The sequence below is a fragment of the Aquarana catesbeiana genome, linkage group LG04 (genome assembly GCF_042186555.1).
Source record: "Aquarana catesbeiana isolate 2022-GZ linkage group LG04, ASM4218655v1, whole genome shotgun sequence".
NCBI lineage: Eukaryota > Metazoa > Chordata > Amphibia > Anura > Ranidae > Aquarana > Aquarana catesbeiana.
Genome location: NC_133327.1, coordinates 620,935,960 through 620,949,626, shown reverse-complemented (window position 1 = coordinate 620,949,626; position 13,667 = coordinate 620,935,960). Strand labels below are relative to the sequence as shown.

At 46.7% G+C, this 13,667-nt stretch overlaps 1 protein-coding gene across 1 annotated transcript in view; it reads right to left on the bottom strand.

Annotated features, from left to right (window-relative positions):
* Positions 1-13,667, bottom strand: part of ACBD3 (acyl-CoA binding domain containing 3) — a 53,095-nt gene that overhangs the window by 2,687 nt on the left and 36,741 nt on the right. The window contains exons 5-7 of the mRNA XM_073628308.1: positions 11,654-11,828; positions 10,867-11,065; positions 7,799-8,083 (exon numbers count right to left, since the gene is read on the bottom strand). Of these exons, the coding sequence (XP_073484409.1) occupies positions 7,799-8,083; positions 10,867-11,065; positions 11,654-11,828 (659 nt within the window). The remainder of the gene's footprint in view (positions 1-7,798; positions 8,084-10,866; positions 11,066-11,653; positions 11,829-13,667) is intronic.

The window sequence follows — 13,667 nt, the reverse complement described above, 5'->3', positions numbered from 1 at the left end:
GCACCGAGTGGTACTGGCATTTAAGAGCCTATGTCTACAGGGACATATGCCACGAATCTAGAATAACCGCATTCTGTGCATACATCCTTGAACGTATAGGGCCCTAGTAGGAGGGACCATACAACAGTTTGCAAAAAAAAGATTTTATTGGTACTCGAAAGAATCAGTGAGCCTGAAAAAATAAAAATAAAAAAAACACCACTGTAAAGGTAGACTAACAGCGCACTCCACATCTGTTAATGGAGCAAAATCTTCTTGAGGTGTATGGAACCAGGACAGAGAGATGGTAGAACAATGTCCTGGAGATTATTCAATAGATCAAAAATCCGCCTGTTCAGCAGGGACTGACGACATCTGTGAAATGGGAAGGATGAAAATATTTCATTAGATCAGCAGATGCAGTGCTAAGTGTATTTTGACAGCGTAGGAGTCCCTGCTGTCAGAATGCAATAGCACAGTGGGGAGAAATCTTCCATCTACCTTGGTTGTGGGGATGGGGGAATCCATTAGTTTTTCTTCAAGGCTTCAAACCATCCTTGTTTTTGTGTAGGACAGGGGTGCTCAACCTTTTGAGGAGCGAGGGCCACTTTATCGACTTGGTAACCGGTCATGGGCCACAATGAGCGTAAAAGGGGGGGATGGCAGGTCTGTGTCCAGTCTGCATATGTAGAGCAGACACGGATGCAACCTGCTCTACCCTAAGGGCCCTCCGACCCGCCCAGACAGAAGGGGACAGATGCCCCTTCTGTTTTTTTTTAAGGAGATCGGATTGCAGATAGGTGGGTGTAAATGGACACGAGTCCGTTTACATCTGCCACTCTATAGAGGTGAATGGAGAGTCCGTTTGAGTCCACCTGAAAAACAGACAGGCAGACCCGATCATGTGAAAGGGGCCTAAGGCTTTCACACTGATGCACAGCGGTTTACCTGCTCCTCAACTGACCTCAATCTTCACTTCCTCAGGATTCCTGCAGCTGGCTGGTACTGCCGGTGGGTACTGCTGACAGGTGCTGGTACTGCTGGTTTAAACTACTGGCTGGTACAGATGATTGGTACAGTGGTGGGTACTGGTACTGCTGACAGGTACTGGTACTGCTGGCTGGTACTGGTACTGCTGGCTGGTACTGGTGGCTGCTGTCCCAGATCACGGGTTCCTGTGTCCCAACCCCCATCCTCAAGCATAAGACCCCCTTCACACTGGGGCGGTTTGCAGGCGTTATTGCGCTAAAAATAGCGCCTGCAAACCGCCCCTAAACAGCCTCCGCTGTTTGTTCAGTGTGAAAGCCCGAGGGCTTTCACAGTGAAGCAGTGTGCTGGCAGGAGAAGAAAAAAATCTCCTGTCAGCCGCATCTTTGGAGCGGTGAAGGAGCGGTGTATTCACCGCTCCTGCCCATTGAAATCAATGGGACAGCGCGGCTATACCGCGGTAATACCGCGGCTATAGCCGCGCTATACGAGGGTTTTTAACCCTTTTTCAGCCGCCAGCGGGGGGTTAAAACCGCACCGCTAGCAGCCGAATACCGCGGTAAAGCGCTGTTTTACCGCCGACGCCCCCTACCGCCCCAGTGTGAAAGGGGCCTAATTGTGACAGACGCATGCAGCTGCAGTAGAGAGCAGAGCCGATGCTTCCTGTCACAGGCAGAGTACATTTCATATCATTCCGCCTGTGAAGGAGCCGGCGCTATACAGGAATCATAGGCTCTGCTTCCTCTAGCGGCGGCTCCGTTCTTCGCACTAATGCTCGGAGATGGCGTGTCAGGAACCCGTGATCTGGGCTTGCCGACCTGCTATCTCAGAGCAAGACATGGCGGGCCACATCGGAGGGCTCGGAGGGCGCCCCGGGCCACGGTTGAGCACCCCTGGTGTAGGACAAGAAAAAGTTCTCTACAATAGCAAGCCACTAACTCAGAAACTTGCCACAGAGGTGAAAGCAACATGGTTCTGAGACCTTGTTGAACAGTGTTGACAGTAAAATATCCTAGATAGGTCCAAACTGTGGTCATTGAGGAACTGAAAAAAACAGGTGACATAAACCCTGTACAAAGGTGGACACCAAGAAATGGGATGCAAGCAGTCCTCAAATAAGACATTACACAAGCCCAAATGTTGATCCTGACCACATTGGAAAAAGGTCAAGATGCGTTCCCTGGAGTAATTCCTGGGATGGAATTTCCAAGCCTCAAACTACAGAAAGTACACTTTTTAAGTGGAATGATAACCTCACGAGAAGTACATTTCCTAGCTTGTGGGAGTGTAAAAATAATCAAATCAGATAGTCCCCTATCTCTCAGAACCTTGACTTCAACAGGCAAGAGATTACAGAGTATCTTGCCAGGAGTCCGATGATGGATGCAGCCAAGGTAAAACACATGCTGTGGCTGCAGCGCAAAGCATAACCCCAGGTGAATGGGGCTGTGTTACAACTGCCCTGCAAACGTGTGTGAGTTGCACAAGCTGCAGCACATTGGTGATGCATTTAGGGAGTTACAACAGACATTGAGGTGGTGACATATCACCTCATCACTACCTCTCAAATGTCTCTGAAAAGCGATCAGAGTATGAATCACTTTTCAGAGGAGTGGCAGTCCTTCCCGCTATTATGAACAAGTCCTAAAAAGCAGTTCTGATCATACAGGATTAGGGGGTCAAGATTCAAAATAACGTACACACACAACAAGCATATAAATATACATACATGCACACAACACACACAGATAACCTTTTAAAAAAAAAAATCGGCAGTACTGTACCTGGAAACTCACTGCTGGGTACTGCACTGTACAGGGAGACGCAGAGTTTAGAAAGCAGGAACATCCCCCCCCTGTCATTGTTCTTTCCGAGCTTCTTCTGTGCCGAGCTACAATTCAGCGGAAGCTCGGTCTCATCTGAATGCCTTTTTCTAACAGGATGCTGCGGCACCCCAGTTGAGAAAGGCTGGGTCAAAGTATGGCTATGGCTAGAGGGTCCCTGCACCTGAAGACAAATGTGCTCAATTTGCTGCTGAACTTGGAAACCAAGAGGTCCACGTCTAGTGTTTTCCCCCTGCAACACGAGGCCAAGGATAACCTGGTCCAGGGTGTAGGGCCAGAAACTATGTTTGGGTTGCAACTGTCTGGAGTGGAATTGGGCACACAGGACAGGAAGAAGACCATAATCAAATCCATCAGCTTGAGAAAGGAGTGCGCACTGTACACATCCTCCCAGTGCGCATGCTCCGAAACGCTTTGTGAGCACGGCAGTGATGTCACTGCGCCCTGCACTGCGTTCCAGCTCTCTCCATCGGACCTGAGCTGCGTTCCAACCCTCAGTTTGGACTCCGCCTGAGCACCACAGCATCCTGCCGGTCAGGACATTCCACTCTATCTGGACATGGGGAACATGGATCACACATACAGCACAGACTGTTGACAGCGTGGCCCACTGGACCCATATGTGCCTACAAACCGTAATCTCTATGTAAGTTTTTAATGTACTTTGTCAATTAAATTTTGCAGTCCATACTCAGAGGCGCCTGTATTTCGCTTACACACGTTTGGAGTTCACTTCCTCTTCCCCTGCAAGGCTGCCCTGACACAGTGGACTGATTTGCTACAGAGCCAATTAGCTCAAAGGACGCTTTATGGGCTGGTGTTATATTTAAAACACACATTAGGCTGCGCCACTACCCCATGTATTTCCCCTTGTTAAGCAGAGAGGATGGAGGCTCCTTTAATGTAGAGTCCAAACAGAGGAGTGGAGAGTCAGAAGGTTGTTCTGCAGAAACAATTCTCTAGACTGAGCAATATCTAAAAGACCTAGATACTCCAAGCAATGAATTGTTTCCAGCACTGCCTTCTGGAGGTTCAAGATTGAAACAAATCTCTGTAGAGTTTGAACAATTTGTTGGACATTTGACTGAAAAAGTCTTTTTCCCGACTGTTCTCTCAAGAGGTTGTCCAGAAACGCCACAGTTGATATACCCAGCTAATGAAGGAAATTAAGCACAGGGGCATGTGCCCTGACAAGTATGCTTTAAATCCAGATGGGGACGTATGATCTCTTTGACCTTGGGGATCTTGAGTAGGTTGGAGAAGAAACCATGATCTTGCTGGATTAGCAAAAATTTGAGACATGGGTGGACCTTGTTGACACCATCTGGTTTTTTTTTTTTTTTCAGTTGGCTCTTCTTGAGGGAGACAGGTGGAAAACTGTTGGCCAATCAGATGCTGTCACTGTTCCGGTATTCAGACAGCCAGTTTCCAGCTTTCAGCATACAACAGCTGGCATGGGAGATTTCTCCATCTACACTGTTTTAGCATGGGTGGGTGAATCTATTTAGATTTTCTCTTGTTCAGCATGTGTATGACTAGCTTTAGTAAACACCTCCACCATAGGCCATTGCTCAGAAAAATGCTTGGGAGGAGAGAACAATTAGTCAGGATCAGACCAGCTACCATACAAAACTGGTTGCAGGAACGAGCGTACTAGAAATTTTCACAGCTTGGGAATGTTTAAGTGAGCCCAGACTGGGGACCTTTAAGAGCGCAGACCCATGTTGCGCCAGTGCTAAACACATATATATGCATTGCAATAATAAGAACAAATATGGTTCCTTAAAGCCTAAAACAGCCCATAGATTAGTCATTTTTTTTGTTCAAGCAGCAGGCTGAAAAAAAAAAAAAAAAAAAATTCCCCCATTCACAGTAGATGGAGGAGAAACTGAAGCATGATGGGAGTAGAAGGGGTCATGCAAACAAAATTTTTTGTAGCCAGTGTCCAATGCTCCTGTAGATGGGGGTATGACCCCATACATCTCAGAAATCCTGACTCTGTCCCTTAATGAACAATAAGCAAATAGTAGTGTAAAAACTGATAACAAAAGCAAACAAGCAGAACAAGACATTATAGCTGAAGTGCATACATTTCACCCGGTTAAGGGAGTTGTAATTCTGTCCAGCTGCTCCTGAGATTTACACCGCCATGCCAAGCAGCACAAACTGGGTTAGTGAACTGTCACTTCTTTACTGCAGTACGGCAGTACAGCCTGGTCATCCCCCTGCGCAATCTGTTCTCTCCTACAGTTTGCATGTTTCTTATCAGTTAGGATCCTAGTTCTGCCCTCCCTATTCCCAGATTAAGTGCTACTGTCTAGGGGATTGCAAGAGGCTCATACCAAATCAAATTAGTGTGCTTACACTAGCACCATCTAAAGCAGTGGTCTCCAAACTGCAGCCCTTTGCTTGCTTTTATCCGGCCATAGGGGCACTAGTCCCCCCCACTGTCAACAACAGTGGGGCATAGTTCCTCCCACAGACACCGAGGACGGGGCAACCATTCCTCCCACAGACACCGAGGACGGGGCAACCATTCCTCCCACAGACACCGAGGACGGGGCAACCATTCCTCCCACAGACACCGAGGACGGGGCAACCATTCCTCCCACAGACACCGAGGACGGGGCAACCATTCCTCCCACAGACACCGAGGACGGGGCAACCATTCCTCCCACAGACACCGAAGACGGGGCAACCATTCCTCCCACAGACACCAAGGACGGGGCAACCATTCCTCCCACAGACACCAAGGACGGGGCAACCATTCCTCCCACAGACACCAAGGACGGGGCAACCATTCCTCCCACAGACACCAAGGACGGGGCAACCATTCCTCCCACAGACACCAAGGACGGGGCAACCATTCCTCCCACAGACACCAAGGACGGGGCAACCATTCCTCCCACAGACACCAAGGACGGGGCAACCATTCCTCCCACAGACACCAAGGACGGGGCAACCATTCCTCCCACAGACACCAAGGACGGGGCAACCATTCCTCCCACAGACACCAAGGACGGGGCAACCATTCCTCCCACAGACACCAAGGACGGGGCAACCATTCCTCCCACAGACACCAAGGACGGGGCAACCATTCCTCCCACAGACACCAAGGACGGGGCAACCATTCCTCCCACAGACACCAAGGACGGGGCAACCATTCCTCCCACAGACACCAAGGACGGGGCAACCATTCCTCCCACAGACACCAAGGACGGGGCAACCATTCCTCCCACAGACACCAAGGACGGGGCAACCATTCCTCCCACAGACACCAAGGACGGGGCAACCATTCCTCCCACAGACACCAAGGACGGGGCACCCATTCCTCCCACAGACACCAAGGACGGGGCACCCATTCCTCCCACAGACAGCAAGGACGGGGCACCCATTCCTCCCACAGACACCAAGGACGGGGCACCCATTCCTCCCACAGACACCAAGGACGGGGCACCCATTCCTCCCACAGACACCAACGATGGGGCAAACATTCCTCCCACAGACACCAACGATGGGGCACCCATTCCTCCCACAGACACCAACGATGGGGCACCCATTCCTCCCACAGACACCAACGATGGGGCACCCATTCCTCCCACAGACACCAAGGATGGGGCACCCATTCCTCCCACAGACACCAAGGACGGGGCACCCATTCCTCCCACAGACACCAAGGATGGGGCAACCATTCCTCCCACAGACACCAAGGACGGGGCACCCATTCCTCCCACAGACACCAAGGATGGGGCAACCATTCCTCCCACAGACACCAACGATGGGGCAACCATTCCTCCCACAGACACCAACGATGGGGCAACCATTCCTCCCACAGACACCAACGATGGGGCAACCATTCCTCCCACAGACACCAACGATGGGGCAACCATTCCTCCCACAGACACCAACGATGGGGCAACCATTCCTCCCACAGACACCAACGATGGGGCAACCATTCCTCCCACAGACACCAACGATGGGGCAACCATTCCTCCCACAGACACCAACGATGGGGCAACCATTCCTCCCACAGACACCAACGATGGGGCAACCATTCCTCCCACAGACACCAACGATGGGGCAACCATTCCTCCCACAGACACCAGCGATGGGGCAACCATTCCTCCCACAGACACCAGCGATGGGGCAACCATTCCTCCCACAGACACCAGCGATGGGGCAACCATTCCTCCCACAGACACCAGCGATGGGGCAACCATTCCTCCCACAGACACCAACGATGGGGCAACCATTCCTCCCACAGACACCAACGATGGGGCAACCATTCCTCCCACAGACACCAACGATGGGGCAACCATTCCTCCCACAGACACCAACGATGGGGCAACCATTCCTCCCACAGACACCAACGATGGGAGCACATTCCTCCCACTGACACCAATGATGGGGGCACCATTCCTCCCACTGACATCAATGATGGGGGCACCATTCCTCCCACTGACATCAATGATGGGGGCAACCATTCCTCCCATTGGCACCAATGATAAGGGCACCATTCCTCCCACTGTCACCAATGATGGGGGCACCATTCCTCCCACTGACAGCAATGATGGGGGCACCATTCCTCCCATTGATACAATGATGGGGCACTATTTCTCCCACTGATACCAATGATGAGGCACTATTCCTCCTCCAATACCAATGATGAGGCATTGTTTACTCCCACTGACTCCAGGACATTTTCTGCTCCCACTGGCCACAGTCTGACCCCTCTAATGTATGAAGGACAGTAACCTGGCCCTTTGTTAAAGTTTGGAGACCCCTGATCCACCCACTGACACCAATGATGGTGCACTATTCCTCCCACTGATATTAATGATGGGACACCACTCCTCCCACTGATATCAATGATGGGGCATTTGTCTATACAGGCTAAAACAGACAAACACAAAGCTCCGCAGGCTCTTTGTAAGACTCAAGTTATAGCAGGAGAAACAACAACAGATTTGATTGACCTTCTAACCAACCTTCATCCTCCTCCTCATCCTCGCTGGATTCGCTGACGTGAACGCTGACCACTGTGTTCGGGGTGTCTGTCCATTCAAAGTAAACCCCAAAACCAATGTCAAAATTATCTGTGGCAAACTCCCAGAAGAGGTAGGATCCCTCTTCGTGTGTGGGGACTCTGACTGTCACCACCTCCCCTCGTCCTACAGTGATCACTGAATCCGCATCCTGACGGATCTTCTCCTTGAAATCTTTAATCTGAGGTCGGGTCCACATGGAGGGAGCCGCTATCACCGGCGTGTTCTCTGCAGAAGAAAATTCCATATCATTTAGCTGCAGACCTTCAATTCACTGTACCTCTTTAGAGAACATGCTTTGCCATGAGTGTGGTTTTAAAAGGTACAGATGTAGTGTACATTTAATGAAAAAAAGGAATTTAGACCTGAACTGTTTAGGTGATTTATAGTAACTAATTTAGGCTACTAGAATCATCTGGGGGGAAAAAAGGCACCCTGTGCTTTAAGCTACACAAGTTACATAGAGTACTACTGATTAAATCAAATAGGATTGCATAATGTTGTAATTGCATGCAATTATTGGCTAGTAGGTGGTACATGGGTGGCTTTCACCATAGGGAGGTATTGGTTCCACTGGTAAGCAAACCATGGCTAGCACTTAGGGCCAGTTCACACCAGATGCAGTTCCGTGTGCTTTTTTTCTGCACTAAAAATTCATGAAGTGTTTTCCATGTATTCCAGTGGCTCTAGTTCACACCAATGCAGTCAGTTCCAGGTCAGTTTCCGGTGCAGAAACTGACTGGAACTCACTGCACTGGTGTGAACTAGAGCCAGTGGAATACATGGAAAACAATGCATGCATTTTTACAGCCAGTTCCCACCACAAAAACGCACTCTGGATACGCTCCAGATCAGTTTTTGCTTACAGTTCACACCACGCGCAGTTCCAACGCAGTTGCGTTTTTGATACAATTTGCTATGTTCCAGTACAATTCTATACAGAAAAAATGCAGCACGCTCTACTTTTTTTTTTTTCTGCACCGGAAACTGACTGCACTGGTGTGAACTAGAGCCATTGGAATACATGGAAAACACTGTGCATGCATTTTTAGTGCAGAAAATAAGTGTACGGAACTGCATCTGGTGTGAACTAGCACTTAATCACAGGTAATTAGAAGGCTATTAGAACCACAACTGACAATCAAAAACACCTGTGTAGCTTAGCTATTAGGCTCAGTTCACATATGTCTGGGGACAGTTTGATTGCGATTTTTCAAAGGAGTCAGGTGCAGTTTTGTTCACTGGTTCAGGTGCGAATATGTTAAGTGTATCACACTTGAAATCTCACCGAGACCGGACCTAAAATTGTACAGGACTCTCTTGAAAAAACGCACTGCGGCCAGCCAGCCGCTCTATAGAAAGCTGATTTTGTTCACATGTCATGTGAATCGTATGGTGTTCAAAACGGATCCAATTCACATATATGTGAACCCAGCCTTGAATATTGAGAAATATATGTAAAGGTTTACATTTTAAACGCAGAACTCCAGGAATTCAGTCACTTGTAACCACTTCAAGACCAGGACTTTTCTGACTCTGTTTACATGTAAAAATCTGTATTTTTTGCTAAAAAATTACTTCGAGCCACCAAAAATTATTAATTTTTTTAGCAGAAGCCCTAGAGAGAGTAAAATGGATGGGTTCTGCAATTTTTTAGGTCACGGAGTATTTGCGTAGCGTTTTTTTTTTAAACACAATTTTTTGGGGAAGAAAAAGCACTTAATGCACGCAAACACAAAAGATGCAATTTTTTTTTGTAAAATATAAAAGATGGTGTTACACCGAGTAAATAGATACCCAACACGTCATGCTTTAAAATTGTGCATGCTTGTGGAATGAAGCCAAGCTACATTATTTGAAAATCTCCATAGGCAAAGCTTTAAAAGCCCTTACAGGTTACCAGTTTAGAGTTACAGAGGTGGTCTGGTGCTAAAATTATTGCTCTCGCTCTGATGTTCACAGCAATACCTCACATATGTGGCATGATCGCAGTTTATGCATGCATGCGAGGCCAGCGCATATGCTCGCCTTTGCGCATGATTGAATGGGGACACTTTAACCGCTTTCCATCCAGTGACATATCAGTATGTCGCTGCAGCGATGACCAAGGTATCAGTGTTTCCAGCCAGTGATTCCGAAACCGGCAAAAGTAATTCGAGTGTGCATTTGGGGAGCCCAGTAAGCATCCTGTTCCAGAGACACAGAGGAGGGAACGGATGTTTTCTTCCCAATGTCTGTTTACCGGCCATTGTCCGCTTAGAAAAACTTTGGATCAAACCAATCCAAGTTTGAACCAATGCTTTCAAGGGCAGAGGAGACTATTGGACCCCAGATGTCTCAGTTAAAAGGACCTGTCACTGCATGTTATCATAAGAGATGCTTACGTTTCTTGTGATAGCAATAAAAGTGATTTAAAAAAAAAAGAAAAAAAATTAAACAGTGTAAAAGGCGGTCTTCAAGTGGTTAAATAGTACCGGCTCATAAAAAGTTAAGTCCAACAAGGTGTATGCCACCTTGTAGACTTCTCTCTTTAATTTACAATATACCGTCTTTGAGCATCGGGAGTACAGTTATTGCTATACTCTCGGTGCTCTGACAGGAGTGATGCAGCTTTCTCACACAGTAGCATCATTTCCCGCCCCAGCCCTCTGCTGTCCATTCACAGAAGGCTTTGTATTTTGTAAATAGATTCACATAATACATAGCAGTCTGTGATTGGGCAATAGAAAAAAGGGGCTGTCAGAGCAGCTGCTTGCGTCTGGAGTGCCAGAACGTACAGTGATAGCTGTAAATTGGTAATAAAACAGCATACACCTCGTTGGATTTAACCCATTATAAGGTAACACATTTTAAAAAGGGACTGAATTCTTGGAGTTTTTGTTCTCATTGGGGAGACCTCTTGCACTTCCAGTCCTTGTAATGCCTATCACCAGGCAGCAAAAAAACTGTCAAAAAATGTCAACGTGCATTTAAATACAGAAGTTGCCTGGCTGAGAAATCTCATCTCTCACCTTTTGGCCCATTCTCTAGGATTTCTTCCAAGGGATCAGGTTCCATTTCTGTCTCAGTGCCGTCTATGTGGGGGTGACTCTGACCATTCACAGAGGGGGATTCTCCGGTTGCCATTGCACTTCCTGAGCTGGCTTTAATGGGAGAGTTCACTGGGGAACCACTTCCAGCTGCCACCTCCTGTTGTTTCTGTAGTGCAGCCTGCAGGAGAGGATTAGATTACCAAAATAAAAACTAAATGCCACAGGGTCACACAAATATCCTGGCTGCTAGATTATTTTGCATGGGTGAGGCCCATATTTATATCCTGCATCTCCCGCCACCTGGTACTAGTGGCAATGATAGGGCAGATTGACTTCAAAAGATAAAGGCTGTTTTTGCAGGCAGATATTAGGGATACCCTTGTTAATGTGTTACTGAGAGATATGTGCTAAAAGCACAGACACCAGATGGCCATTAGTAGTATCTCTCAGGGATTACTTTCTTTTTGATTATTCACCATATTCCCTCTTTGCTAGAACGGGAATGCTGGGCTGTAGGGCCTTCCTGTTTCCTTCCTGAGCTCAACATAGAAAAAAGAGACACAAAAAAGGTGCAGCTTGGACATCCTGACACATGACTGACAGTAAAGAAAAGCAATGAAATAACAGCAAACATCATTCCTAACAGGTAGAGCTTTGCTATTATCATAATCAGAAGACTGTAGATTACCCATGCCCAATCCCGATTGATCCAATTTAGAGATGTCTTTGCTGTTGTGTTTGTGAATGACAGGACCTGGTGACATACCTGTTGCTGTGCCAGTTGAACTTGGTAGAGCTGTTGCATGTACTGTTGGTAGTGCTGTTCTTGCAGCTGTCGGATAAGGATTTGTTGCTGCTCGAAGTTTCCAGGGTACTGCTGTGCTGCATACTGCTGAAACTGAACAGCTGTCTGCGAGTTCAGAGCTGCCATGATTTGCTGCCTGTGAGGCCAAAAAATAAAAAGTTACACTTACTGCTCCCAGGCCCCTTAGTGCCTTTGTGTTTGGAGAATTTTTCCATCAGAAGTCTATAGCCCTTTCTTTCTCAGTATGGGCTACACTATGGCGGAGATTTATTATAACTAGAGAGTGCAAAATCTGGTGCAGCTGTACATAGAATCCTATCAGCTTTCAGGTTGTTTTATCAAAGCTTAAACAAGATGAAGTTAGAAGTGGATTGGCTACCATGCACAGCTGCACCAGATTTTGAACTTTCCAGTTTTAGTAAATTAACCCCTTTATGTGATACAGAGCCAATTTAATTGAATATAGAACATAATCCTTAAAGGCCAAGTTCCGGTAAACAAATGTTTTTGAATAGAGATGAAAATGTGTTATTTGCCATTTGGGTCCTATGCTTTCAGTCCAGAAAAGCAAGGATGTGAAATCTTTCCTATAGGCGCAGAAACAAAGATACATTTATTAGCAGAGTGAGGAAGGGTCTTTCCAGTCACTGTGGCAACGAATTCCAATTTTATTTTCACAGGTGTCACCAGAACAGTAAGTGAGGGGAAAAAACTCCCAATAGAGACACAGAAAATAAAATCCTGACTAAACTGTTCACCTTTCCACAATCATTTAAAAAAAAAATGCAAATTTGACTGAGTTTGGATTAAAGTGACAAAGGGGCTCAGGCTCCCATACCACCTCCACATTTACTACGGTAGTAGCTGCATTTCACTTGTACCCAACGCAAAATCAGAACACCAGAATATAAACAGTAGCAAACAGGGCCCACAAACAAATACCAAATAGACAAATATCCAAGTCATTCAAAATAACAGCTGCTGTTTATAGCATTTCCAATTCCTTTCAGTAGCTGCAATATATTTCCTGGGTTTTTAAAACTGACTGGGGTTTCTTTCAATTCCAAAAAAGTTGGGACGGTGTGTAAAATCTACGTAAAAACAGAATGCAATGAATTACAAATCTCAAAAACCCATATTTTATTCACAATAGAAAACATCAAATGCTTAAACTGAGAAAATGTACTACTCTAAGAAAATAATTAATGTAATTTTGAAATTGATGGCAGCAGCAGTCTCAAAAAAGTTGGGGCAGGGCAACAAAAAGCTGGCAAAGTAAGGGATACCAACAAGGAAGAGCTGGAAAAACATTTTGCAACTAATTAGGATAATTGGCAAAAGGTCAGCTACATGCTTGGGTATAAAAAGAGTATCTTAGAGAGTGTTTCATAAGTAAAAAAAAAAAAAAAAGGAAAAGCTGCGTCTAAAAATTGTCGAATAATTTCAGAATAATCAGAATAATGTATCTCGACATAAAATTGGGAAGACTTTAAATATATCCTCTACAGTACATTATATGATCAAAAGTTTCCAAGATAGCTGAAGAAATCTGTGTACTGGCACTGCGCTAAAAACAGGGACAATTCTGTGATGGACATCACTACATCAGGAATACTTAAAAAAAAAAATCACAGACACCTCCTGTTAGCAGGGTGACACTTCCACTGGTCGGATCCTCTCTCCAGAGGCAGGAGAGCTCAAGGGGGAGGCGAGGACACTGGTACCCAATAAGATATTGAGCAGGGACAAATGTTACTCTGCAGAATGGCTTAGGAAGAGGTGTTCAGAATCCAGGCTGAGGAGTAAGGAAAGTGTTCGGTGCACTTAGCAGAGGATATCAATGTTCGCATGGTAACCCCCATGAGAGTGGGATAAGGTTTTTGCCGGCCAAACACGAGAGTGGGAGGCCTCAACAGCTGGTGAGTTTAAAATTCACAAGGGAGTGGAATCACGGCACTGAGGTGTGGTGGACATT